Source organism: Oryctolagus cuniculus, chromosome 1 (assembly GCF_051225735.1).
Source record: "Oryctolagus cuniculus isolate XC-2025 breed Fujian yellow rabbit chromosome 1, ASM5122573v1, whole genome shotgun sequence".
Classification (NCBI taxonomy): domain Eukaryota; kingdom Metazoa; phylum Chordata; class Mammalia; order Lagomorpha; family Leporidae; genus Oryctolagus; species Oryctolagus cuniculus.
Genome location: NC_142867.1, coordinates 161946762 through 161974382, shown reverse-complemented (window position 1 = coordinate 161974382; position 27621 = coordinate 161946762). Strand labels below are relative to the sequence as shown.

Genomic DNA, 27621 nt, shown 5'->3' with positions numbered 1-27621 from the left:
TTCTCCGGGCTGCAGGTGGAAGAGCTGGGCTTATTGCATTTAAGTTACTTGGCCAAGGTCACATAGCCAGGAAGAGGAGGAGCTAGACAGGACTCAGAATCACTTCTCTCATCCATTAGAAGGTGTTTGGACTTGATTCCATGGGCATGCTGTGTTTGCCTGCCCTTCCTGTCCACCTGGCTTTATCTAATTTTCCACAACAGGACTTCAACTTTTGAAAAGTTTCTTCTCTTAGAGCTATGTGTCATTAAACTGAAATGTTTTGTGAAAGATAAATTAATATCAGAGCAGAATTAATGTGGTATGACTTTTCCTTATGCTGGCAAAGTTTAACCCAATCCTGAGTGATAGAAGGAATTCCTACTGAGGGAAGTACAGACTGGAACGCGGTACCTTTCAGGGGAGGTAGGCCTGTGCCCTCTGCAGTATGCTCATTGACGCAGGGCCCACATAGAAATGGCTGCCTGATGACTTGACCTGGCCCCCTGCGAAATAGCAGCCTGGGTCACAGATCAGAGCTCCAGGAGGAAATGCAAGGTCGGTGGAATGTGTTGCTGGTATTCCCAAACCAGCAGGGACAGCTGCCACTCACATTCCTCAGGGTACTCCAGGGAGCCCAGAGGATTGCCTGTGGCTCTGCTCAGGGTCCTGAGCAATTTTTAGCCTTCCTAGTGTTGAAGAACCAGTAACTCTCTTAAAAGGGGTTTAAATGGACAGCCTCAGTTAAGAACTGCATGTCGGAAAGGTGAATTCTCTGGGATGCTGATGGACAGGATTCTCACAGTACATGGAATTCAAACACCATCTCTTAATACGAAAAAGAAAGGTTTTGAATTCTATCCATGAAGCTGGAAAGAACTGACCAGGAGTCTTGGGAAATGCCCAAGCCAATCAGTTACAGCTGGCTACAGCTAGTATGCTCGGTCTTGCCCTCTGCCTCTGAGCATGCCTTGATATAGGACAGGGTAGCTGTTATACTCATTGGAGCTCCGTGGCTCTGATGGCATTGGTGGGTCTGACTGCTTCTCTTAGCTAGATAGTGTTGTGTCTCTTTATTTAATCTCATCAGTTCTTCAGATTTGGAAATATCTGGAACCCATAATTAGATAGTAGGAGTAATAATCCACTAGGTTTTCAATTTTGATCTTTGAAGGAGAAAGAATAGTTAGAAGAGCAGGGGCCTAAGATACTGCAAGACACAAAAACACCCTTCATTTCTTCTTTGTGGCACTTTTGCATGCTGTACTGTGGAATCCCAAGTCATGGCTGCTTATTTGCTGCTATGTAGCTCAACTACAGCACATCTATTCCCCAGATGGGTAAAAGGTTGCTTCTGCTTTTGTTTTCTTTATTTCGTGCAGATGGTGTGGTAACAGATAGCCTTGAAACATGTCTTACTGTGGACATTCATTCAGGTTTCTGTAAGATAGATATGTATATGTCCTGGGTCATAGGCCGTGATCAACTCTACTAAGAATTCTCAAATAGCCTTGTAAAGTAACTGTACCAGTTGAATCCTGCAGTCAGTGTTGTAGTGACCATTTTCCTGTGACACTCAAACCAACACTTGAATTTTTTTTCCTTTTTCACTCCTAATATATTGGGTGGGTGAAACATTATATATGACTGTTGTTTTAATTTTCATTTTCCTGATTTACTGTATATTTTCACATTGGCTAGTCTTCCTCCTCTGTGAATTGCTTAGGTCATTTGAGTCTCTCTTAATGGATTACAGGAGCTCTTTATTTAGGTTGGCTATTAATACTTCAGCTTTATGCATCACAAAGATCACTCAACTATGCCTAAACCTCCTTCTGAAGTGTTTTTTTTTTATTTTAGTCATTTTTGTTGTGATCCAGTTCATCAAATTTTCCCTTATATTTATTTATATTGTAGAATATAATACCCATTTTTCCTCTCAAAGTTTTACTCTAGTCTGCCCATGGGGGTAGATTGCTAATATTCTCTGTCAAAGTTTAGAGTGAAAAAGGTTTAAATGAATGATTTCATTGCTCAGAATTGGGCTCACAGAACACTGGGGACAAACACTGAAGTCCCTGTGGCTCTGGTGAAATCGAATCCAGTGTGGAAACGTCCAGGCAAGGAACAGATGTTTGCTCTGGGAAGACTGATAGTGTCATGGTGTTTCAGTGTATGTCACTCTATGTCTCATAGAATTACTCTGTGACTCATATAATGGTGATGCAGCTTTATACAGATACCAGTTTTCTCTGGTGTTTGAGTATGTATCGACTTGTAGCTTTGGATATTCACTTAATATCCAGTGCCTAGGTGTCCTTTCTTCTGTGACATAGATTCAAGAAGATGTCCAGGATTACTTCAGGAAGAAGATGCTGATGGAGTCCAGAAGTGAAGGCAGGCAGATCAGTTCTTACCACTTTCCGTCCATAGGAGTAAATGAATTGTCTCTAAATCTTCCAAGGGTATCCTCTCTTCTCTCCCCTTACTCCCTTGACTAAGAGGTCTGTATAACAGGAAATACAAAGCAGAATAACAACAACAAAAAAAAGTACGATGATTTATTTTTTTGCTCTCTGGGAGCAATCACAGGGAAACCTGAAGGACAGCTGATAAGTGTCTTTGGACTGTCAGTGTAGCTGGGACCTTTGGGATTTAGACTTTCCCAGCTCCAACACCTAGCAATTTCTTTTTCTTTCAGAATAAAACCGAGAACAGTTTACATCAAAGTGCTCAAGCATCAAGACTGTAAACCCAGATGCTTAATTACCCAGATATAGGGTTCCATATTTATTACTAGTTTAAGAGCATAGCCTGGAGCCAGGCCAGGGGCCACCAGTGCTGCCTGCACCTCGGCGGTTGGGGGGTCGCTGGGGCAATGCGGGCTGGGGGTGCTGCGCAGGGTGGCTTGCGGCACCTCTCTTTTGTCTCCTCCTCTCCCTGTGGAGTGGGTAGGGCCGCGGGGAGGTCTGGGCTCCCTCCGGACGCCCACCAACGGTGGTGGCAGCGGTGGTGGCGGCGGCCCTGAGGGAGGGAAAGGGACGCGGCGGTCTTCCAGGGCGACATGGAGAGCGGTAGTTCCAAAGCACTGCTGGTTCAGATTTTAGCTTTTGCCAAGTTGTGAAAATAGTGAAGGGTGCTTAGACTACTTAACATTCAAATTGTTCTCTGGTTTATCATCTTTAGAAGATTGGATATCTGGATATCTACTCTACTCCATCACTTTTGACTTTTAAACATGATAATGCAAAACCATAACGCTGGCAGTCATCTATGGACCTTTAATTACATTGGTAGTAGCATTTGAAGCTTCCTCAGGGAATTAACAATGACATCAGCTGTGGTTGACAGAGGAGGTTCGTTGTGGAGCTTGCCAGCAATGGAGTAGAAAATCAAGAGGTTAGGAATCCGATGTATTATTTCTGTTTTGTTTGTAGAAATCAATGCATGAACTAATTTTGAAATTCATGGCAAACAGGCATTTGGGAGTAAGAATGCACAATGAGTGGAATTGTATGTGTACATGTCATCGTGTGTTCATGTACTTACAATTTAGATGGCTGAGGAAGATACCACAGGACTCACCTGACTAGATGGAGCATGCATATATTAGAGTGAACATAGAGGGAGGGAAAAATGGAGAGAACACTGCAGTATTAGATAGATGAACTTAAACCCTGATAAGACCCATTGTCTTGGTTTATGGAGTATAGATATGTACTGTACCTGAATATCTAATTAGATTTATCCTAAGTTAGAATTTTGTAGCTGCTTTACTTGTCATCTTTATTTCTTAGTTATTCTGTTCAATTCAGTGTGGAGATCTGTCATAGTTATTATCATCTAATATGCATGCTTAAGAATTTAACTGTTTAGTAAATCAGAAAAGAAATTCAAGGTTTAAAATTTTATAGTTATAAAATTAGGTATTCGTAGTTCATTTGGTAATTTTTTGTTAATAATACCATTGAGGAATAAGATTAGAGTAGAGAATGACAGTACTGAAAATGTATGGTCTTACAGGTCCTGGCTTCTATTCCCAACATTCAGTAAAGACTGGATATTGGAAGGGATTGAAATTATAATATAATGGTGCTGTCAGAATAATGGACAAATATTTGGTTGGATACGAGGTAAAAAAAATGGAGATTTTCTATACGAAAAGAATCTGTTTTCTCTGTGTTCTGTGAAAGAGCATGATGTTACTCATATTTGGCAGTAGTGTGGTGGTCTAGTGGCATGCCTGTGAAACAAATTCAGACGTCAGGCTGTGTGTTTTAGAGACTGGATTCTTCTTCTTTCTTGGTTGGTGTCTGTTTGGTCTTTTAAGGTCCAGATCAGCCATAAGCAAATTAAATGTGAAGTGAACAAAGTGAAAAAAAAAAGAGCATAAATCTTTGGATGTTTCAGTTTTCCGCATTTTTCCCTTAGATCTTTGATCAATTTCCTGAAGCCAGTTTCTTTTTCCTGTCTGTCAAGTAGGTCAAAACCTTCAGAAATCTGTCAGCCTTACCATGCCTAGGAAAATTTAAAATCTAATTGGGAAGGGTCTCCTAATTTCCCCCAAGATACCTACCTAAAATGAAAGCACAGAACAATCTAGAAAAGGGTCCCTGGGTTTGGGGTTCACCTTTGTTTTACAGTAGTCAAAACCTGGAAGTATAGAGGGAACACAAAACCTGAGTCATCTTTTACTTTTCTAAATAATTTTTATAGTTTCATTAGTGACCTTTCTTATTGTTTTGTGGGTTTTTGATTGATGCATCATAACTGTACATATTTATGGGGTATAGTGTGATGTTTCCATTCATGTATACATTGTGCAATGATCAGATCAGAGTAGTTAGCATCGGCATCACCTGAAACATTTATCATTTCTTTGTGGTGAGAACAGTTAAAGTCCTTTCTTCTCACCCTTTGGAAATATACAGTGCATTGTCATTAATTACAGTCACCCTGCTGTGCCACGGCACAGCAGAACTTATCCCTCCTATCCAACTGTACCCATGGAGCAAGTTCACCAGCCATGCCCTGCCTGCCACCCCCTCCCACCATCTCCAGCCTCCAGTTATCACTAGTCTACGCTTTGTTCCTAGGAGAGGAACTTTTTTTTTAAATAATTTATTTTTATTTCATTGAAAGGAGAGGTTACAGAGAGAGAGAGGGAGAAATATCTTCCATCTGCTGGTTCACTCACCAGATGGCCTCAACAGCCAGGGTTGGGCCAGGACACAGTCAGAAGCAAGGAGCCAGGAGCTTCCTCCAGGTCTCCCATGTGGCTGGCAGGAACCTAAACCCTTGCCTCCTCTTCTGCTTTCTCAAGCCGTTAGCAGGGAGCTGGATCGGAAGTGCAGCAACCAGGGCTTGGACTGGCACCTATATGGAATACTGTTTTTGCAGGTGGTGGCTAAACCCACTTTGCAACAACCCCAGCCCAGAGAAGAACTTTACTAGATTCCAAATACGAGTATGATTGTCCTTAAATAGTCTTTAAATGATATACTCATTTGCCATGGGGTTAAGCAAACAGTCCAATTCTAAGCACAGAGATAATGCTGTAACTCTGAAGCACATCTTGCAGTTAGAGCATTTTCTTTTGATTCTACACTCTTCCATTTGGTCCTTACAACCTTGTTGTTAAGACTAGAAAGGTGGGCAGTGCTGTGGTATAGTGGGTAAAGCTGCCACCTGCAGTGCTAGCATCCCATATGGTCACTGGTTCGAGTCCTGGCTGCTCCACTTCCAATCCAGCCCTTTGCTATAGCTTGGGAAAGCAGTAGAAGATGGCCCAAGTCTTGGGCACCTGCACCAGAGTGGGAGACTGGAGGAAGATACTGGATCCTGGCTTTGGATCAGCCCAGTTCTTGCCATTGTGGCCATCTAGGGAGTAAACCAGAGGATGGAAGAAACCCCCACTACCACCTCTCTGTGACTCTGCCTTTCAAATAAATAAATAAATCTTTTTTTTTTTTTAAAGAAAGGCAAGTATTATTTAATATGTGAGTTTTGAAGTTTAGACCAGGCTGAGATAATATAGGGCCCAGGACCAAGTGGCATTGTGCTGAAGTTTATATATTTTGTTTCAAACCTTTCATAGTCATATTTTTATGCTAGTATGGTGCTTTATGTTTATTTTACCTAAAGATTGCATTGTTCCATCCAAAACACAGACTTAAGGGTGACCTTTGAGATGGCTGTTAGACAGCTGGGCTTAGCTGAACTTGGCCTCATTCACATGTGTGAGTTGAGTAAACTTCCTTAAAAAGGCTTCTAAAGTCTAAGCTCACATAAACCTTTTACCTTGGAGCAGCCCCAGCCAGACATCGCAGAAGGGATCTGGGAGTAAACTCATCAATGTGAAAACACTGAAGAGCTAATTTCAGGGCTGCTTTGTTAAATGTCTGCTAGACATTAGCCAGCATATCCAGTATGCTATTAAACTACATCTTTAGTAGTTTGTTTTCTTGGGGTTATGTAAACATGAACAATTCAAACATGTATTTATTCATGTATACTGCTGAAGGTTTTTTCTTTTAGATAAACTTTTTAATTGAAATATAAGGTTCATACAAAAAAAAAAAGGCAGAACTCCTAAGTGTATACCTCAAAGAGTTTTCAAAAGTGAATACACCTAGGTACCTACTGTCTGGATCAATAAACAAAACAGCACCCCTGAAAGTCTTTTGTCCCCACATTCTGGTCACAACCACCTCTGTCCTCCCAGAGATAACCATTGGCTAATTTTGTCTGTTTTCGAACAACTGGATACATAAGTGGAGTCATCGCATATTATATTACCCTCTGTGTGGCTTCTTCCACTCTGTGTTATGATTGTGACAATCATTTGTATTGTTCCATACAGTGACAGTTCATTCATTCTTGTGTTCTGTAGTATTGCTTTTTCTGAAGGTACTACATTGAATAAATATAGCACAATCAGTACCACTCTGCATTTCTTTAGGATGGGGTGGGGAACATCCAACCCACAGGCCACATAATACTGACAAAATAATTTGGTCTGGCTCTGCCAAGATAACCACTGGCCGGACTCAAAATTCAATAAATCTAAAGCAGGCTAATTTGATAATTTTGTATGGCCTGCAAATGTTGTTTGAAATATCCAAATGGCCCTTGGCAGAATAAAAGGTTCCCCAGCCCTGCCTCCCAAAATGAGAGTTCCACATCTGCATACCCCTATTTTCTGCTAGCCTTGTACGTATGTAGTAATATCTCACTGTGGTTAGAATTTGTATCCCCCTTTTCTCCAGTGCTGGGGGCATCTTTTCATACATTGGGTCATTTGGATATCTTCTTTTGTATAGTCTATTCAAGATTTTTTTTGCCTTTTTAATGTTACTATCTTCCATTAAAAAATTGACTTACAAGAGCTTTAAAAATGTAACCTCCGGCCGGTGCCACGGCTCAATAGGCTAATCCTCCGCCTGCGGCGCTGGCACACCGGGTTCTAGTCCCGGTTGGGGCACTGGATTCTGTCCCGGTTGCTCCTCTTCCAGGCCAGCTCTCTGCTGTGGCCCAGGAGTGCAGTGGAGGATGGCCCAAGTGCTTGGGCCCTGCACCCCATGGGAGACCAGGGGAAGCACCTGGCTCCTGGCTTCGGATCAGCGCGGTGCGCCGGCTGTGGCGGCCATTAGAGGGTGAACCAACGGAAGGAAGACCTTTCTCTCTGTCTCTTTCTCTCACTGTCCACTCTGGCCAAAAAAAAAAAAAAAAAAAATGTAACCTCCATGTAAGTCCTCTGTTAGGTACATGTGATGCACATGTCTTCTCCTAACCTGTGTAGGCAGGGCTTTTTAAATGACAGCTGAAAATTCAGGGGATAGAGAACAGTACCCTCAAGAACATGGACAGTTGAAGATAGAGCAAAGGAAGAGCGGTCTGGATCTTATTTAAATCTAGCACAGCTTTCTTGTAATAGGATTTCAAGGGTAGCTGGGTATGTTTTATATGCTTGATATGATCAGTCAGTATTTATTTGACTATTCCCTTGTAATCCAAGAGAGAGTAATATGATATTCTACTAAATTACTATCATATATAATACTTTAATGCTTGCATTAATAAATATTTGAGTGGCAGAAGTTTGACATAGCAGTTAAGATGCCAGTTGAGATGTCTACATTGTGTATCAGAGTGCCTGAGTTTCATTCCCAGCTCCAGTCCTGATTCTGGCTTCCTGCTAATGCACATACTGCTCAAGTGGTTGGGTCTGTACCATCTAAGTGGGGAACATGGATTGTGTTCTTGACTCTCAGCTTTGGCCCTGCCCTGACTGTTGCAAGCATTTAGAGAGTAAATCAGCAGATGGGAGTGTTCTCTTGAACACTTGTGCATGCTTTCTCCACCTCCATCTCTCTCCTTCTCCCTCCTCTGTCTCCTCCCTTCCTCCTCCCATCCCTCTCAAATAAATATATACACATTTGAATAGCTGCTATGGATACTGATTCTACAGGTTGCCAGAACCACAGGGATGGATATGCCAACACCCCTGTACTTGGTGAACTTCGGGGCACTTTTATGGTGCCTTTGTAGCTGCTACTATGCTTGAACACATGAAGGCAGGGCAACCATCAGAATGGTAAATAAATGGATGTGTCCTTCTTCTCCTCTCCTTTAGTGACTGCTTTGAGTCTCTGAGATATTTATTTCCAAGACATAATGAGGGCTCTCTCATTCAAATAGCCCTACTAATTAATACATGAAGAAAGTCTCTTTTCTCGGCCGGCGCCGTGGCTCAATAGGCTAATCCTCCGCCTAGCGGCGCCGGCACACCGGGTTCTAGTCCCGGTCGGGGTGCCGGATTCTGTCCCGGTTGCCCCTCTTCCAGGCCAGCTCTCTGCTGTGGCCAGGGAGTGCAGTGGAGGATGGCCCAGGTGCTTGGGCCCTGCACCCCATGGGAGACCAGGAAAAGCACCTGGCTCCTGGCTCCTGCCATCGGATCAGCGCGGTGCGCCGGCCGCAGCACACCGGCCGCGGCAGCCATTGGAGGGTGAACCAACGGCAAAGGAAGACCTTTCTCTCTGTCTCTCTCTCTCACTGTCCACTCTGCCTGTCAAAAAAAAAAAAAAAAAAAAAAGGAAAGTCTCTTTTCTCAAAATGACTATATAAAACATGCAGTAATGACTTAATTATAATCTCCAGAAGCTATAATGATGAAAGACCAAAAATGTAGATATATTGACCTCCCATTCACTAACACCCTTTAAAATGGCAATTCTTAGTTGGAATCAGACACCTTTTCTTGAGGGCAAGGTCAGCAAGGCACCATATGATGATCCTAGACATTGAAGGAACTGTAAAGCTATGTAAGATGCAGTCCCAACTCCCAAACCACTTCTGGCACAGTAATGGTGGGCACGGTGTTTGTGGTGGAGGGACGAACTGAAGGAGGTACACGGTGTGTAAACTAAGATTGTACCAAGTGACTAGAAGCTTAGTGGCAGCAAAGGTCACAGGAGAGTCACCGCAGCGGTCAGGGAAGCACTGTTTGTTAGCATACTGTAGCTACTACTACAAAACTAGTCCCCACTGTAAAGTAGCTCAGCACAGCAGGTTATTTATCAAGCACCAAAAGTTAAAACTATGCATTCCTGATTGGCAGTTGACGCCACTCCCAATGGTGAATCAGAACTCTAGATCCTTCTATCTTACGGACCAGCCATCTTCAACACACAGCTTCTAGATTGCTGGGCTGGTCCATATCAAGTGGGCAGAAGAAGAAAGAACTTGTAGGATGGGTAGTTTTTCTAGCCAGATGAGAAAGAGGAGTTCCATTGGCTAGAACTAGGTCACATTGTCATAGCTAATTGTGAGAGATATTGAGAAGTAGTGTCCAGATGTGTGTCCAGAAAAATGAGACGATTTGTTGGCCACTTAGGAGTCTTCACCATTGTATATGCCGTGATCCCCTCTAAAATTCATGTCGAATCTGGGTCCTCTTCCCAAATTGAAGTATAGCCAGTGTGATACAGTATTTAGGGTTGTGGCTTTTAAGAGTTGATGTGGTCCAAGGGCCCCTTTCTCATTGATGGTATTAAGACCCTTATGCAAGAGGCTTCATGCTACATTTGGCTAGCTTGCCCTTCTGCTCTCTACCATGCGAGGGCTTGGCAAGAAGGCTCTTATCGCACCTTAGGCTTCCCAACCTCCAGAACTGGGGAGAATGAGTCTTAGTTCTTCATTGATCACCCAGTATCAGGTGTTGTAGTATAGTAGCACAGAACAGACTGGGACAGGTGCTAGGGTGGCAGAATGTTTCGGGTAAGCCTTGAAGCACTCGGCAGTATTTTGAGAGATGGAAAAGGAGGATTAAACCAGGTGATAAAAATGGTATAAAGAAGGATTAATTATTCAACAACAACAAAATGCAAAGGCATGTTTGGACAATTCCTTAATAGTCAGTTTGCAACAAGCATGGAACACATAGGGAATAAACTGTTGGAAGGCTAGGTTGAGATTATTTTTAATGCAGTCACAATTCTAGAAACTTAAAAATCCTGATCGAGGAGTTGATATCCAGCATGTTATTTTGGCTACCAGGGCTCATTCCCCTTGCAGGAATACTGTGGCCGAGATGAATTTTGTTTTTCTTCATCCTCTGACCTTTCCAAGAAGTGAGTTCTCATGTTTGTCTCCAGCAGTGGTGGCAGCCAGTCCAGGTTAGGGGTTCACATCCTTGAAATGAGCAGCTTTGTTGTGAGCTCTTTCACTAGAGGATCTGACACTATAGGGACCTCCTGCCAAAAGCCAGTCTAGCGCATGGTATCTGCTGAATGCTGTGCTTGGGATGAATCCCAAGTTCAGGAGGGGGAGGAGGGCGGGGAATTCCTTTCTGACCTTAGGACACAATCAACTGGAATTTAATTACCCTTATTGTTATCTTAGCTTGCATAGCTGCAACTGTGACTCATAGTTATAAAATTATCCGGTCCTTTAAAATCTATCCACAGCCTGCAGCCTGATGAACTGACAGTGATTTATAGGGAAGGGTGGGAGCTGGGGAAATCCTTTTGCCTCCCTTCGGACCTGCCAACTTGGCTCTGAACCCATAAGAATGTTTTGTTCAGAGACTATACATCCCTACACCCTCTGCCCTCTCTCTCACCTTCCCCTCTGTCCCGCTTTGCATGTCTGTGTGGTGATCATATGATCCATGTTTGCTGAATTAATTTTGACCCAGGTGTTGCTATGTGCTGCATTAAAAAGGATTCTTTGTGATTTATGGCTCCTTCCTTGAGCTTCTGATCATCGAATTAGTGTCTGTGAAAATCTAGCTTTGCAGTACACTTTGGGAGCAGTTTCTTCCATTGCTCCTACCAGAACATAAGCATGATTGTCTTAAACCGTTGAAAAAGTGAGAAGCTGGAAGCTTTGAAGTAAACGTCCCACAAACTAAAGGGTGTTACTTTCCAAAGCAGACCTGCCAGAGACCTACTACACAGTTTCTCACAGCTGAGCACACATGCATTGTACTTGGGTTTGGTGGAAAGGGAGGTACTCGCTTTCCCGTGGCAAGGCTCTCTGGATGTTCTTCCTCTAGCTGGCCATATACCGAGCCTGAAGAAATTGTTACTGTATTGTGTCCTGTAACATGTTTGCAGCTTTCTTCCTCCTCTTCACCAAGACCCTCTCTGATTCCTCTCCCTGGCACCCTCAGCACTCACTGCATTCAAAGGACTACATTTGGCTAGTGGTTGGCCTTGGATGTTTTTCTCTTTTGGTTGCTTGCATATGAGGAAGATGAACCGCTTCAGGCCAGTGCCTGTGGCACCAGATCATTCCCTGGCATGCTTTCAGATCTAAATCCCTCTTGAAGCACTAAGGTATTTGGAGAGACAGCGTGGTGTAATACAGTGGAACATGAGCAGAAATTCAGCAGACCTGGGTTCTAATGGTAGTGTTGCCTCATACCTCTGTGAAAACTTGAACAAATTACTCAGTCTCCCTGAGCCGCTGAGCCTGAACTCAGATTAGTTATGGCTGTTTTTGAACTGTATCTAAATGGAAAAATAAAATACATATTCCTTTGTCAATGACTTCCTTTACTCACTGTGAGATTCATTAGAGTTGTTGCAGGTAGCTATAGTCCGTTCAGTGGATTTGTGGAGTTACATTATGTAGCACAAATTAATTGTCCATTCTGCTTTGGGCATTTGTGTAATTTTGGTTATTCTGGTTAGTTTCTCTCATTTTTATAATATTTCACATATACACTCTGCTAAATAATACTACACTCTGGATGCCCCAGGAAACAGTTTGGAGAGAGATTTGCTTGCAAGAAGTTACTTCCTTTCTCCCTTCAAGATGAGTACCTACCAGCAGGTGAGGAAGGACGATTGTACAGGCAGAGAAATTGGACTGCAGTGCAGCTACACAAAAGCTTCACCCAAATTTTGGAGAATTCTGGAATTTAAATGACCTTACACAGTTGTTCTAAATCAGGAAAAGGGGTCCAGACTTTTACACATCCCTCATTGGCCAGTCATTGGGCATCGGATATAGATTAACCAAGAACTGGGGCATGCTTTTGTGAGAGATGTGTATATTTTTTTTGGCAGAGAGCAAGGGCAAAATCCATGAGCCGTCAGCTGCCAACATTCCTAGTAGCTGGTAGAATGAGTGTTTCTTTACAAATATCTCTAAAGAGTATGTGGGGGAGGGGATGAATCTGGTACAGTGTCTGCTACATGTCATTAGTAATTTTTAGGAATTGAATTACTGGCTCATAGGATATAGATATATTCATTTTAGTAGAAACTGTCAAACCATATTCCAAAGCATTTGTATCCAAATATCTTAATTTAGATTGTGATATCCTTAGGTGGACTATTTCATATTATTTATAAGTATATGAAGCAAATGTGAGACTGTTTCATATATTAACTAATACTTTCTGTATCATGAAAACAATAAAATTGAGAATTACTGAAATAGGCTATTTATCATGCTCTAACTTAGGGCTAGACATTGTGAAAGCTGTCAACATTGTCCAGATTGTTCTCATGTCTTGTTATGGAATTACTAGATCTTAAAGGCTTGCTATTGTACCAAGAAAAGAAAGGAAATAAGGTTTATAAATTGACTGTTGCTTCAAATTCCATTTTTTTTTCAGAGTGGCCAAATCAATGAAGGTCCCTGTATATGAGACTCCAGCTGGATGGAGATTCTTCTCTAATCTGATGGACTCAGGACGGTGCTCTCTGTGTGGAGAAGAGAGTTTTGGCACTGGTATGCTTTGTTGGGTTGATATTACTGGGTCTATGTATGTGTGTGTGGGTAGAGGTGGCTGTATTTCTCAGTGATCCCAGTTTGGAGACCTGTGAACCTCATTGAATCAAAGGCTGAAGGAAAAGTAAAAAAAAAAAAAAAAATCAGAGACACCCAGCAGGATATGTACCATGATTTACCTGTCTCTTTGGTCATTTTTTTCCTCTTTGAAAAATTTCCTTTAATCTACAAAAGTATAGAAAATATAATATTGAAACCCCATGTGCCTATCAGCCAGTTTCAGCTATCATCAATTCATGGTCAGTCTTACTTTATCTCTACCCTCATCTACAAGGAGAGGCCTCTTCCCTGATTACTCTGAACCAACACCCTATAGCTTATTATTTTACCCCAAATATTTCAGTGTGAATCTTTAAATGTAAGGTATCTTCAAGAAAAAATATAACCAAATTACCATTGGCACACTTAAAATGTTAAAAATAACTTCCTTTTTCAGTACTTTAAAGATGATATTCTTATCTTTTCTGATTTGCATAGTTTCCATGAAGTCTGATGTAATTCTTATCTGTAGTCCTCTATAACCACCACCACCACCATCCAACCCTCGGCCTTGCTTCAGTATTTTCTTTTAACTTTTGGTTTTCACTGATTTGATTAAAGTGTGTGTGTGTGTGTGTGCATGCGCCTGCACGTGTGCATTTGGGTTCTCTTGGGTTCTTGGACCTATCGATTTGTTGTTATCATTTTTTAATTTCAGAAAACACTTAGCATTATCTTTTCCAATATTTCTTCTTCCCCATTCTCTCTTTCCCTTCTGAGACTGCATTTGCACATATTTTGGATAAGTTGTGACCATAGATATTGACTTTGAGCTCTTATATTTACTGTTCCATTTTTATTTCTTTTTCTTTTTTTTTTTTTGTGCTTCCATTTAGATAATCTCCATTGGCACCTATTTAAAACCCACTGACTATTTAACTGTGTGCGAATCTGATAATGAGCCTGTTGAAGGAATTCTGTCTCTCTGATGTTGTATGTTTTATTTCTAGAATTTTTCTTTGATTCTTTTTCTAGTTTGCCTTTCCCTGATGAGATCATCTACTTGTTTATATATGTGGTTTATTTTTCAATTAGAACTTTTAGTATATTAAATATGTTTATTCTGAATTTCCTGTCTGATAACTCTGGTTTATCTCTGACTCAGGTTCTGTGGATTGTTTTATCTCTTGACAGCGGTTTGTTTTGTCTTGCTTTTTGTATATCTCGTAACTTTTCATTGAATGCTGGATGAATGTTATGGTATGTGGATAATAAGAGTAGACAGAGACTCAGGTAAACAGTATTTATATACAGAAATGGGGATAACTCTTCTTTCAGGCCTTTGGTGTTGTAGTTTAATCTTTTCAGGAGTTAAGCTGGGTTTCGATTTTATTGTTTGTGCTGTAACCTTTAGTGTTCTGTAGTCTTCACATTCCTCTAACAATGGGAAACTTGTGCTGTCTGCAGAAATTGGAGTTAGGGTGCTAAACATGCTTTTAAAGTGTTTCTGTTTCATCTCAGCTTTCAGCAATTGCTGCCTGTTTATGACACAAAGTAGAGCTGTTACCAGGCTCCTAAAATGTGTCCAGTGGCGGTGACTGCTGCTCAGCATTGGTGTAGGATTCTGAACTCAGCAAGGCTTCCTACCTTTCCCCGGGGGCAGAGGGTTTTCACTTCTGCCCCTCTTCTGGTAGCACTGATCTTTGCCTGTACTCTTGGGATGAGGCAGTTTTCATTCTGTACACTCGGGAACGTAAAGCCTGTGTTTTGGGATTTTTTGTTTTGTTTTGCTGTTAGAGAAGGGTTTGTAGAAGTGTGAGGGCTTGCTGATCTCTCTGCAGAGCGGATCGTCTCCTTCATTCCTGCACTGTCAAGTCTCCCTTTCTGTTCCTTATTTCCCTGTGAGCATCCAATAGAGGTCTGTGGGAAAAAAAGTTGGAAGTATGTCCCATTTACCTGGGAATCCAAGTGATCTTGAACCAACATGGTAGGTTATTCTTGATCTCTGGAATTCCCTAAATGGTTACATGATTTGTTATTATCTGCTTGTATAGCTTGTTCTTTCTCCAGAGCTCTGCCAAAGAGGAGAAAGTATTTATGGAATAGCTTGTTACTCTCCCCCCTTCCTTCCGTCTGTCCGTCCATCCATCCTTCCTTCCTTCCTCTGTCTCCTCTCTCTCTCTTTCTCTCTTTTATAGTCTTGTCACACTTCAAGAAAAAGTATTTTGTAGATTCCCTTGTCTTTTTTGTTGCTAAGAGTGCAAGGATATCTCTTGCAAATTTTCCTATCCTAAACAGAAGTACAGAAGGGAACTCCAGAAGTAATTTCTCAAAAATGCCCTGTGTCCTCATCCTTCCCACTTTTACATTTTGTTCCAATTAGGAGCCAAAAGATCTTACACTGTAATTGATTAATATGTATCTTAATTCTCTTTTAATCTGCATTTCTCCCCTCTGTCTTTTCCCTTTTTAATGTATTCATTGAAGAAATTGATTGTATGTCCTATAGAGTTTTGGATGCCTTTGATTTTGATATTGCTTTCCTCAGATTTTCCTAATTTTTAGTGCTTACACTGTTGATTAATATGCTTTTTCTCTGATGTGCAACTCTTAGCAAATTCTGTTATTAATTATAGTATTTTATTTTCTAAAATCTCTACATACTCTGGGATATTTTTGAGTATTCAGTCATATAACCTAAGACTGAATTTTTTCTGTATTTCATTTTGTAATATTTATATCCTTTATTTCATTTTCATATCTTACTGTATTATACAATCCTAAAAATAATATTAAATAATAATTGTGATAGTTCATAATTTTAGTGAAAATGGATATAGTATTTTGCATCCATTTTGATAATTGCTTGTTAATATTGATGAAATCTTCATCATGTTTATATAATTTCCTCTGTTCCCATTTTACTTGGAGCCCTATTAGAAATGGATGCTTAATTCAATAGCTACTCTGTTAGAATCTAATGATATAGTAATATTTTTTCTTTAATTATGTGAATGTAATAAAAATTATTAGTTTTCGTATATCAGACTACACTTGAATTCCTGAGAATAAATCCTATTTGGTCATGCTTAAACTGCAGTAAAACTACTCAGTAGTTATACTGACAATGTGTCAGGCCATATTGGGGTGTGAGGGAATTTCTTCCTGAGATATTTTTTCTCTTACCAAAACCAGTTAGACCTTAACAGTACTACCATGAGTAGTAGGGATGGCATGCATCTTTGTTTGGTCAGACAAAATCAGACCATATCCAGTTCTCTACTGTGCTACTGTCTGAACCCGGGATACAGAGATGGCAGCTGTCCAGGGCTGTTTTGTTCTGTTGTAACAAAATATTAGAGGGTTTTATTTGGCTCATGATTCTGATGGCTGAGACGTCCAAACAGAGTGGCCCTGGTATCTGATTAGGGCCTACTGGCTGTGTTGTTAACAAGGTGGAGAAAAGGAAAAGGAAACAGCCGAGTGCAGAAGGGATAAGTATGTGAGAGAGGAAGCAAGTGGTGCAGGGAGAAGCCCAGCTCACTATTTTCTTTTTCAAAAATTTTATTTATTTCTTTGAGAGGTAGAGTTATAGCCAGAGAGAGGGGGAGACAGAAAGAAAGGTCTTCCATCTGCTGGTTCACTCCCCAAATGGCCACAATGGCCAGAGCTGAGCCAATCCATTGCTAGGAGCCATCATCCACTGCTTTCCCAAGCCATAAGCACAGAGTTGGATTGGAAGAGGAATAGCTGGATCACGAACTGGTGCCCATATGAGTTGCTGGCACCACAGCTGGAAGCTTAGCCAACTATGCCACAGCGCCAGCCTCTGGCTTACTCTTTTCTCACAACCCACCATCTCAGGAACTAACACCGTTTTCCAAAATTGCATTAATTCCTTCTGAGGGTGGTGCCCCCATTTTAAAGGCCATGCCACCTCTGTACTGTTACTCTGGGGACCGAGTTTCTACCACCTGATCATTTGAAGGACATGCAGACTATATCCCAACCATAGCTGCAGCTATGCTAGAAACAATCAAAACTATTACACTCTTTGTCTGCTGAGCCCCTAACAAATAGACCAGTTTCCTTCTTCCTTGATCATCTGTATGCTTGAAGTGACTGTGACTCAAGAAAAAAATCAGAAACTACTTATCATATACAATAATTCTACCCACTGATTAGTAAACTTACACAAATTTTGTAACTGGGTTAGAAACTGCCAAGTTCAGGTTATCCATCCCTCTTTGTCTTCATAAGCGTTATTGAGTTACTTATTTTCACTACACTATATACTCTGTGGTCTCTCTAATTAAAGGGATAAAATACTGCCCATGTAAGCCATGTTACACCATAAGTAACAAATATTTGCTCATTTCAATGTAATTAACTTTCATTGCTTACAAAATATAAGGCACTGTATTGGATGGCATGTTGAATACAGAATGCTTAAGACCACACCCTTAAGATATAAGAAAGATGCCTAAATGACTGTTGTACAAGCCAGAAACCCTAACATGCCACACAAGAGGAGGAGAAAATATGCTATGGGAGATGAGAAAAAGAAAAATTCTCCTTTAAAGCAGACTTGCTGAAAGAGATGGAAGTTAACCTAGGGCTTAGGAGCAGGGAGAGTTTGTACACACAGCAATGAAAGGGCAAGCCTTACCAAACTGGGGGATTCGTAGTCAAGGAAGGTATAGAAGTAGAAGTGACCATGTATTGTCAGTAATATTTGCTTCACTTTTTAAAAACAGTGTTTTCACAAATGCGAATCAAGATTATTTGGGGATCATCATATTAGCTTTAAATAAATAGAATATGATAGAAATTATCAAGTGTGTTGTAATTAGTAAAGATATTGTTTTGCAAATTGTATATATATACATATTACACAAATAAAGTATATTGTATATAAATGTGCCACTAATAGTATGAACAGACATAAAAATGTGGAATTGGAGTTGGTTCAGTGCAAAAATTTTGAAATCCATTCATATAAAGGATCTTTAAAATATTCATGGAAAATGAATATTATGAAAAAACTATGCATGGATTTCAAAATTTTTGCACCAAAACAAACAGCTTCCAGTTTCATTTTAAACTTTTGAAGTATCTTCATTTGTGCAAAGTAGGTATCATAGCAAAATATATTTATTGTGGGTCATGGTCAAAGAGTCTGAAGAAGGATGGTCTATGGCTGAGGTCAGTAAATTTCTTCTATAAAGGGCCAGACATAATTACTCAGCAGTGTGGTTACAATGCAAAAGCAGCCATAGACAGTACAGAAACAGACGAACATGGCTGCCTTCCAATAAAGCAGTAATCATAAACATAGGCTTCCATGCAGATGTGGCCCTTGGGCTGTTGTTTGCTATACCTAATGTGTAGGCTAGAGTGGATGAGGGAGTATCACAAAGTGGTTCTGGAAGTGTGGTGAAGGGAGGCCAGTTCCTTTGCCTGTGATATGTGATGTTGACACTTGACCCAGATGCACGTAGGAGGCCACGTTTTGCCCAGGGCAGATCAGCTTGCAGACACTTTTCAGGAAACTTTGCTTCTGTGTGTTTGTGCTGATCGTAGCATCGAGGCCACACTGGAAGGGAGTTTTAGAAGTCTCTCACCTTTATTGTTGTCTTTTTTAAAAAATTAATTAATTTATTTGAAAGGCAGAGTTACAGAAAGACAGAAGCAGGCGGGGGGTGGGAAGCGCAGAGAGAAAGTCCTCCATCCGCTGGTTCACTCTCCAAATGGCTACAGTGGCCGGAACTGAGCTAATCCAAAGCCAGGAGCCAGGAGCTTCTTCTGGGTCTCCCACACAGGTTCAGGGGCCCATGTACTTGGGTCATCTTCTACTGCTTTCCAAGGCCACAACAGAGAGCTGGATTGGAAGTGGAGCAGCTGGGTCTCTTACCAGCACCCATAAAGAATACCGGCACTGCAGGCGGCAGCTTTACCGGCTACGCCACGGTGCCAGCCCCATATGTTACTTTTATGTGAAGAAGCACAAGAGATTTTCCTGTGTATGGGGCTTGGATGCCTTGCCACCTCCACCATTCTGCAGACTGCAGTGGGTTTAGTCTTATTTTTTATAGGAAGCCCCCAAGCAAGAAGTCGTTCAGTGGCTCGCCCAGGCCCCCAGTGCATGGAAAAGGTCTACATTGAATTCAGTTGCAGCAGGGCTGAAGGACTGGTCTCTGGCCTACTGTGTGTGCCACGTGTCACTGCACTGATCAGTCTTGCACCTGAGAACAGTGAGGAACTCACTGTCAAGCACTGAGCAGTAAATGACACTTGAAAACCCGGAGGAACTTAGCTGTTCAGTCTTGGAAGGGGAAGTGGCTTCACGCTGCTCTTGAGCTGGCCTTCTTGAATGCCAGCCTCTGGGAAGGGGAGACTGGTTAAAAGTACAACTTTTATATCCTATTTCAACTTAAATCTTTGAAGGAGTGGATCTGAAAACCTGCACTTTAAAGAAGCATCTTCTAGCAATTCTGTTGTGCAGACAGTAACAGGAAACGTTGCTCAAATGAAAACCATTTAAAAAATTTTTTTTTACTCATTAATTTTGCTTTTAATCAGCTTTGGTAGCCAGAGTGTGCCTGCGATGCCATAGGTTTGGTCCAGACGGGATCAAAGAACAGGAGTGGGAGGCTGACATCTGCATTTCAGGATGTATCTGCTTCTCAGGGACCAGCCACATGGCCTCTCTGACTCTCACTTCCACTCTTTAAAGGTCAGCTGATCATAGGAGCTCTAGCTCAGGATATGATTTTCAGAGGCAAGTGAGACAATTACTGGAGAAATGGAGAATGGAAAGGTTCTATCCCCCACGCTGGGGAGAAACTTATAAAACAAATCCAAGGTTTCCCAAGTGAAGACCTTTTCCAATATCCCTGGGGCATGGAGCTGTGTGCCAACAAGGAATGCACAGTTATATGCCAAGAAAGCTGAAAACAGGGATCTGTGACAGGTTCAAGAGTGCCAAGCTTTTGCCCAGGGCAAGGTCCAAGAGGAACAAGATAGAAGACTTCAAGAATGTTGTGGAAAGTAATGTTGTTAAAAAGACCAGGCATGGATTTCAACTTCTTTGTACCGGAATAAATATATCTTTTAATTCTATTGTCTATGAACTTTTTAAAGTTCTCCTATATATCCTGCATGGAAATTCTCCATGCCTGTATTTCGGGCTCCCAGAGCTTGGCAAGGTAACAAGCTGATGATGAGAGCAGTATTCAGACTTCTCCATGGAAAACTCCAGGTCCTGTGGCAGTAGGAAACGTATGCTTCTTGTTCTATCAAAGAAGCAAGTTTTTTAAGGAACCAAGTTATCTGTTGTGCTAAGACTAGGCTTGCTTGCACCCAGTTCCTTGGAAGAGCCTCAATAACTGCTTTAATAGAAGGGAGACTGTTTTGTAAATCCTTAGATTTAAACAGAACACTGTTCATCTATGTGGCATTTTGGCTATTTCTCTAAAATTCCAAATGTAAAGGAATCTGGACTTGTTCCCATACACAAATGGGATGTACTAGAATACCAAATCCAAAAACTTTGAAGGATGCCTGCTTTTTTTACATTTATCAAAAATGTTCTACTGGTTTCTGTCATTGACATCAGTTTCTTAGCATAGCTCACCATTTTGCAATTATATGAATTGTTACAGCCCAGAGCTTATTCCTTTGCTGGTAACACTGAAGAATTATTCTCTTTGTGAATGACTAGATCTTGACCAAGTCTTCAGTAATACTATTACTTTTTAGATTTAATTTATTTGAAAGGCAGAGTTACAGAGAGGCAGAGGCGGAGAGAGAGAGAGAGAGAGGGAGAGAGGCAGGCAGAGAGGGAGAGAGGGAGAGAGGGAGAGAGAGAGAGAGAGAGATATCTTCTATCCGCTGGTTCACTCCCCAAATGGCTGCAACAGCCAAAGCTGAGCTGATCCGAAGTCAGGAGCCTGGAGCTTCTTCCAGGTCTCCCACATGGGTGCAGGGGCGCAAGGACTTGGACCATCTTCTACTTCTTTCCCAGGTATATTAGCTGGGAGATGGATTGGAAGTGGAGCAGCCAGGACTCGAACCAGCACCCATATGAGATACCAGCACTGCTGGTGGCAGCTTTACCTGTTGCACCACAGGGCCAGCCCCTATTGTGCGTTTTCTGAAACTTAATAACTTTAGCCACAAAACCTAATATAATCAGGCAATGCAAAAAAGTGGTTGTTTCCAACAAAGTACTTTGAATTTTCCATGATAAGAATAGGTGTGTGTGTGTGTGTGTGTGTGTGTGTGTGTTTAAAAAGCTCCTAGAATATGCCAGGACATTACTAAGCCTTTTGTATGCATCCACTCTATCTGGAAATTTGAAATTGAATCCAGGGTCCTGGCACCAACACAACTTGTCCTTAATTGTCACACCAAATCTTCCCACCATGAACTCTGGAGTTAAGCCTGGTGTTCTTGAAGTTGGCTGTAATCTCATCTGCCCAGTTTCCAGCACGGCTGGCAGAGGCCTTGCACATACGTGTATGTCATATCCTGTGAAGTCTTGAGTATTTTCCTAATCTTTTGAGGTTTGCTAGATTACTCTGCTTGCCTGCAAATATTTTATATGCCCCAAAGACGGGGGCCATATCAGTTTTGCATCTTTATTTCATTGATAGATGGTAAGTCTCTGAGTAAATATTTGTAGGGTAGATGGAAGGACAGAAAGATGAATGGAAGGAAGAAATGGAAGCTGGAAACACAAAAGCCAGATGGGTGGAAGGAAGAAAAGAAGAAAGAGGGAAGAAACAGAATTTCCATCTGCTGTTCACTTCCCAGATGGCCACAATGGCTAGAGCTGCGCCAGTCTGAAGCCAGGAGCCAGGAGCCAGGAGCTTCTTCCAGGTCTCCCATGTGGATGGAAGACCTCTCTCTCTATCTCGGCCTCTGCCTCTCTGTAACTCATGCCTTTCAAAATAAATAAATAAATCTTTAAAAAGAATTTCCATTCCAGTATTTCTTCCGTGCATCATTAGTGGTTATATTTTTATCATTCTTAAGTAAATATATTTCTGAAGATATGTACATTTGGGTATCCTAACATTTGGGAGGATTCGTAGAAATAAAGCACACAAATGTAGACTAGTTGGAAGGGGATGGGGAAGGATATTATGAATTATGGTAAAGATCAGAGTTACAGAAAAAAAGTAAAGTTTTGAGATTTTAAGCTTCCTGTAATTATTGGTACAAATTAAGCTAACCAAGTATTTTTGCAAAGATCCTTCCTCCCAAAATCAGTATTAATGTACAGATTTTAAAGTATTTATAATTTGTTGTATTAACTTGGGACTGGCTTAGATTCCAATACAATAGTACTGGGGGACTTCAATACTCCACTCTCAGAAATAGACAGATCATCCGGACAGAAGATCAACAAGGAAACAGCAGATTTAATTGACACTATTGCCCAAATGGATCTAACAGATATCTACAGAACTTTCAACCCTACATCTACAGACTTCACATTCTTCTCAGCAGCGCATGGAACCTTCTCTAGGATTGATCACATACTAGGCCATAAAGCAAGTCTCAGCAAATTTAAAAGAATTAGAATCATACCATGCAGCTTCTCAGACCACAGCGGGATGAAGCTGGAAATTAGCAACTCAGGAAACCCCAGAAAGTATGCAAACACATGGAGACTGAACAACATGCTCCTGAATGAACACTGGGTCATTCAAGAAATCAAAAGAGAAATCAAAAACTTTCTGGAAGTAAATGAAGACAACAACACAACATATCAAAACTTATGGGATACAGCAAAAGCAGTATTGAGAGGCAAATTTATAGCAATAGGTGCCTATATCAAGAAATTGGAAAGGTACCAAATAAATGAGCTTTCAGCGCACCTCAAGGACCTAGAAAAACTGCAGCAAACCAAACCCAAATCTAGTAGGAGAAGAGAAATAATTAAAACCAGAGAAGAAATTAACAGGATTGAATCCAAAAAAACATTACAAAAAATCAGCCAAGCGAGAAGCTGGTTTTTTGAAAAAATAAACAAAATTGACACCCCATTGGCCCAACTAACTAAAAAAAGAAGAGAAAAGACCCAAATCAATAAAATCAGAGATGAAAAAGGAAACGTAACAACAGACACCACAGAAATAAAAAGAATCATCAGAAATTACTACAAGGACCTGTATGCCAGCAAACAGGAAAACCTATCAGAAATGGATAGATTCCTGGACACATGCAACCTACCTAAATTGAACCAGGAAGACATCGAAAACCTAAATAGACCCATAACTGAAACAGAAATTGAAACAGTAATAAAGGCCCTCCCAACAAAGAAAAGCCCAGGACCAGATGGATTCACTGCTGAATTCTACCAGACATTTAAAGAAGAACTAATCCCATTTCTTCGCAAACTATTCAGAACAATCGAAGAAGAGGGAATCCTCCCAAATTCTTTCTATGAAGCCAGCATCACCTTAATCCCTAAGCCAGAGAAAGATGCAGCACTGAAAGAAAATTACAGACCAATATCCCTGATGAACATAGATGCAAAAATCCTCAATAAAATTCTGGCCAATAGAATACAACAACACATCAGGAAAATCATCCACCCAGACCAAGTGGGATTCATCCCTGGTATGCAGGGATGGTTCAACATTCGCAAATCAATCAATGTGATTCACCACATTAACAGACTGCAGAAGAAAAACCATATGGTTATCTCAATTGATGCAGAGAAAGCATTTGATAAAATTCAACACCCTTTCATGATGAAAACTCTAAGCAAATTGGGTATAGAAGGAACATTCCTCAATATAATCAAAGCAATTTATAAAAAACCCACAGCCAGCATCCTATTGAATGGGGAAAAGTTGGAATCATTTCCACTGAAATCTGGCACCAGGCAGGGATGCCCACTCTCACCACTGCTATTTAACATAGTTCTGGAAGTTTTAGCCAGAGCCATCAGACAAGAAAAAGAAATCAAAGGAATACAAATCAAGAAGGAAGAAGTCAAACTATCCCTCTTTGCAGACGATATGATTCTGTACTTAGAGGATCCAAAGAACTCTACTAAGAGACTATTGGAACTCATAGAGGAGTTTGGCAAAGTGGCAGGATATAAAATCAATGCACAAAAATCAACAGCCTTTGTATACACAAGCAATGCCATGACTGAGAAAGAACTGCTAAGATCAATCCCATTCACAATAGCTACAAAAACAATCAAATACCTTGGAATAAACTTAACCAAGGACGTTAAAGATCTCTACGATGAAAATTACAAAACCTTAAAGAAAGAAATAGAAGAGGATACCAAAAAATGGAAAAATCTTCCATGCTCATGGATTGGAAGAATCAACATCATCAAAATGTCCATTCTCCCAAAAGCAATTTATAGATTCAATGCAATCCCAATCAAGATACCAAAGACATTCTTCGCAGATCTAGAAAAAATGATGCTGAAATTCATATGGAGGCACAAGAGACCTCGAATAGCTAAAGCAATCTTGTACAACAAAAACAAAGCCGGAGGCATCACAATACCAGACTTCAGGACATACTACAGGGCAGTTGTAATCAAAACAGCATGGTACTGGTACAGAAACAGATGGATAGACCAATGGAACAGAATTGAAACACCAGAAATCAATCCAAACATCTACAGCCAACTTATATTTGATCAAGGATCTAAAACTAATTCCTGGAGCAAGGACAGTCTATTCAATAAATGGTGCTGGGAAAACTGGATTTCCACGTGCAGAAGCATGAAGCAAGACCCCTACCTTACACCTTACACAAAAATCCACTCAACGTGGATTAAAGACCTAAATCTACGTCCTGACACCATTAAGTTATTAGAGAACATTGGAGAAACCCTTCAAGATATTGGCACAGGCAAAGAATTTCTGGAAAAGACCCGGGAGGCACAGACAGTCAAAGCCAAAATTAACTATTGGGATTGCATCAAATTGAGAAGTTTCTGTACTGCAAAAGAAACAGTCAGGAGAGTGAAGAGACAACCAACAGAATGGGAAAAAATATTTGCAAACTATGCAACAGATAAAGGGTTAATAACCAGAATCTACAAAGAGATCAAGAAACTCCACAAAAACAAAACCAACAACCCACTTAAGAGATGGGCCAAGGACCTCAATAGACATTTTTCAAAAGAGGAAATCCAAATGGCCAACAGGCACATGAAAAAATGTTCAAGGTCACTAGCAATCAGGGAAATGCAAATCAAAACCACAATGAGGTTTCACCTCACCCCGGTTAGAATGGCTCACATACAGAAATCTACCAACAACAGATGCTGGCGAGGATGTGGGGAAAAAGGGACACTAACCCACTGTTGGTGGGAATGCAAACTGGTCAAGCCACTATGGAAATCAGTCTGGAGATTCCTCAGAAACCTGAATATAACCCTACCGTTCGACCCAGCCATCCCACTCCTTGGAATTTACCCAAAGGAGTTTAAATTGATAAAGAAAAAAGCGGTCTGCACCCTAATGTTTATTGCAGCACAATTCACAATAGCCAAGACCTGGAACCAACCTAAATGCCCATCAATGGTAGACTGGATAAAGAAATTATGGGATATGTATTCTTTAGAGTACTATACCGCAGTAAGAAACAACGAAATCCAGTCATTTGCAACAAAATGGAGGAATCTGGAACACATCATGCTGAGTGAAGTAAGCCAGTCCCAAAGGGACAAATACCATATGTTCTCCCTGATCGGTGACAACTGACTGAACACCAAAAAGGAAACCTCCTGAAGTGAAATGGACACTATGGGAAATGGTGACTTGATCAGCATAGCCCTGACTGCTAATGGACAACTTAATATATTATCCCTCATAGTATTTTTTTTTGTCTGTTCTACTTAATATGACTGGTTTAATTCTGTAATTATCACACAGTTATTCTTAAGTGTTGAAAATTAACTGAAATGTGATCCCTGTTAAACATAAAAGTGGGAATAAGAGAGGGTAGAGATGTATAATTTGGGGCATGCTCGGGCTGACTTGCCCCAATTGGTAGAGTTGGAAACATACCAGGGGATTCCAATTCAATCCCATCAAGGTGGCATGTGCCAATGCCATCTCACTAGTCCAAGTGATCAATTTCAGTTCACAATTGATCATAATGAAAGGACTAAGAGTCAAAGGGAGCACATAAACAAGTCTAGTATCTGCTAACACTAACCGATAGAATAAATAAAGGGGAGAGTGATCCAGCATGGGAAGTGAGATACTCAGCAGACTCATAGAATGGCGGATGTCCTAAATAGCACTCTGGCCTCGGAATCAGCCCTAAAGGCACTCGGATCTGGCTGAAAAGCCCATGAGAGTATTTCAGGCATGGAAAGCCAAGGCACTCTGGCAAAAAGATCTCTGTGAGTGAGATCCCAGTGGAAAGAACAGGTCTTCAAAGAGGGAGGTGCCTTTCTCTGAAGGGAGGAGAGAACCTCCACTTTGACTATGACCTTGTCTAAACAAGATAAGAGTCGGAGAACTCAGAGGGCTTCCATAGCCTTGGAAACTCATGACTGGTGCATAGGGAGATTACGGATGCCATAAACAGGAGTGTCAATTTGTAAAGTCAACAACAGGAGTCACTGTGCACTTACTCCTCATGTAGGATCTCTGTCCTTAATGTGCTGTACACTGAGGCTTAATGCTATAACGAGTACTCAAACAGTATATTTCACTTTGTGTTTCTATGGGGGTGCAAACGATTGAAATCTTTACTTAATGTACACTAAACTGATCTTCTGTAAAAAAAAAATAAAAGAAAAAGAAATTATCAATTCCCAACTTGACTCTCACTGGGATTAAACATGACAATAGGTCTGACCTGATTTCATCATGATTTAAAAAAAAATCATCTATTATTTTTCACTTTATGTTTCTATGTGGGAACAAACTGTTGAAATCCTTACTTAAGGTATACTAAGCTGATCTTCTGTATATTAAGATAATCGAAAATGAATCTTGATGTGAATGGAAGGGGAGAGGGAGTGGGAAAGGGGAGGGTTGTGGGTGGGAGGGACGGTATGGGGGGGAAAGCCATTGTAACCCATGAGTCGTACTTTGGAAATTTATATTCATTAAATAAAAGATAAAAAAAAAAAAAAAAAAAAACCTTGGGACTGGCGCCGTGGCTCACTTGGCTAATCCTCCACCTGTGGCGCTGGCACCCGGGGTTCTAGTCCCGGCTGGGGCGCTGGGTTCTAGTTCCGGTTGCTCCTCTTCCAGTCCAGCTCTCTGCTGTGGCCCGGGAGGGCAGTGCAGGATGGCCCAAGTGTTTGGGTCCCTGCACCCGCATGGGAGACCAGGAGGAAGCACCTGGCTC

The 27621-nt window shown here is 41.1% G+C and overlaps 1 protein-coding gene across 1 annotated transcript in view; it reads left to right on the top strand.

Moving 5' to 3' along the window:
- PGM5 (phosphoglucomutase 5) overlaps positions 1 to 27621 on the top strand; it is a 231651-nt gene that overhangs the window by 133163 nt on the left and 70867 nt on the right. The window contains exon 7 of the mRNA XM_002708190.6: positions 13109 to 13224. Coding sequence (XP_002708236.1) covers positions 13109 to 13224 — 116 coding nt within the window. The remainder of the gene's footprint in view (positions 1 to 13108; positions 13225 to 27621) is intronic.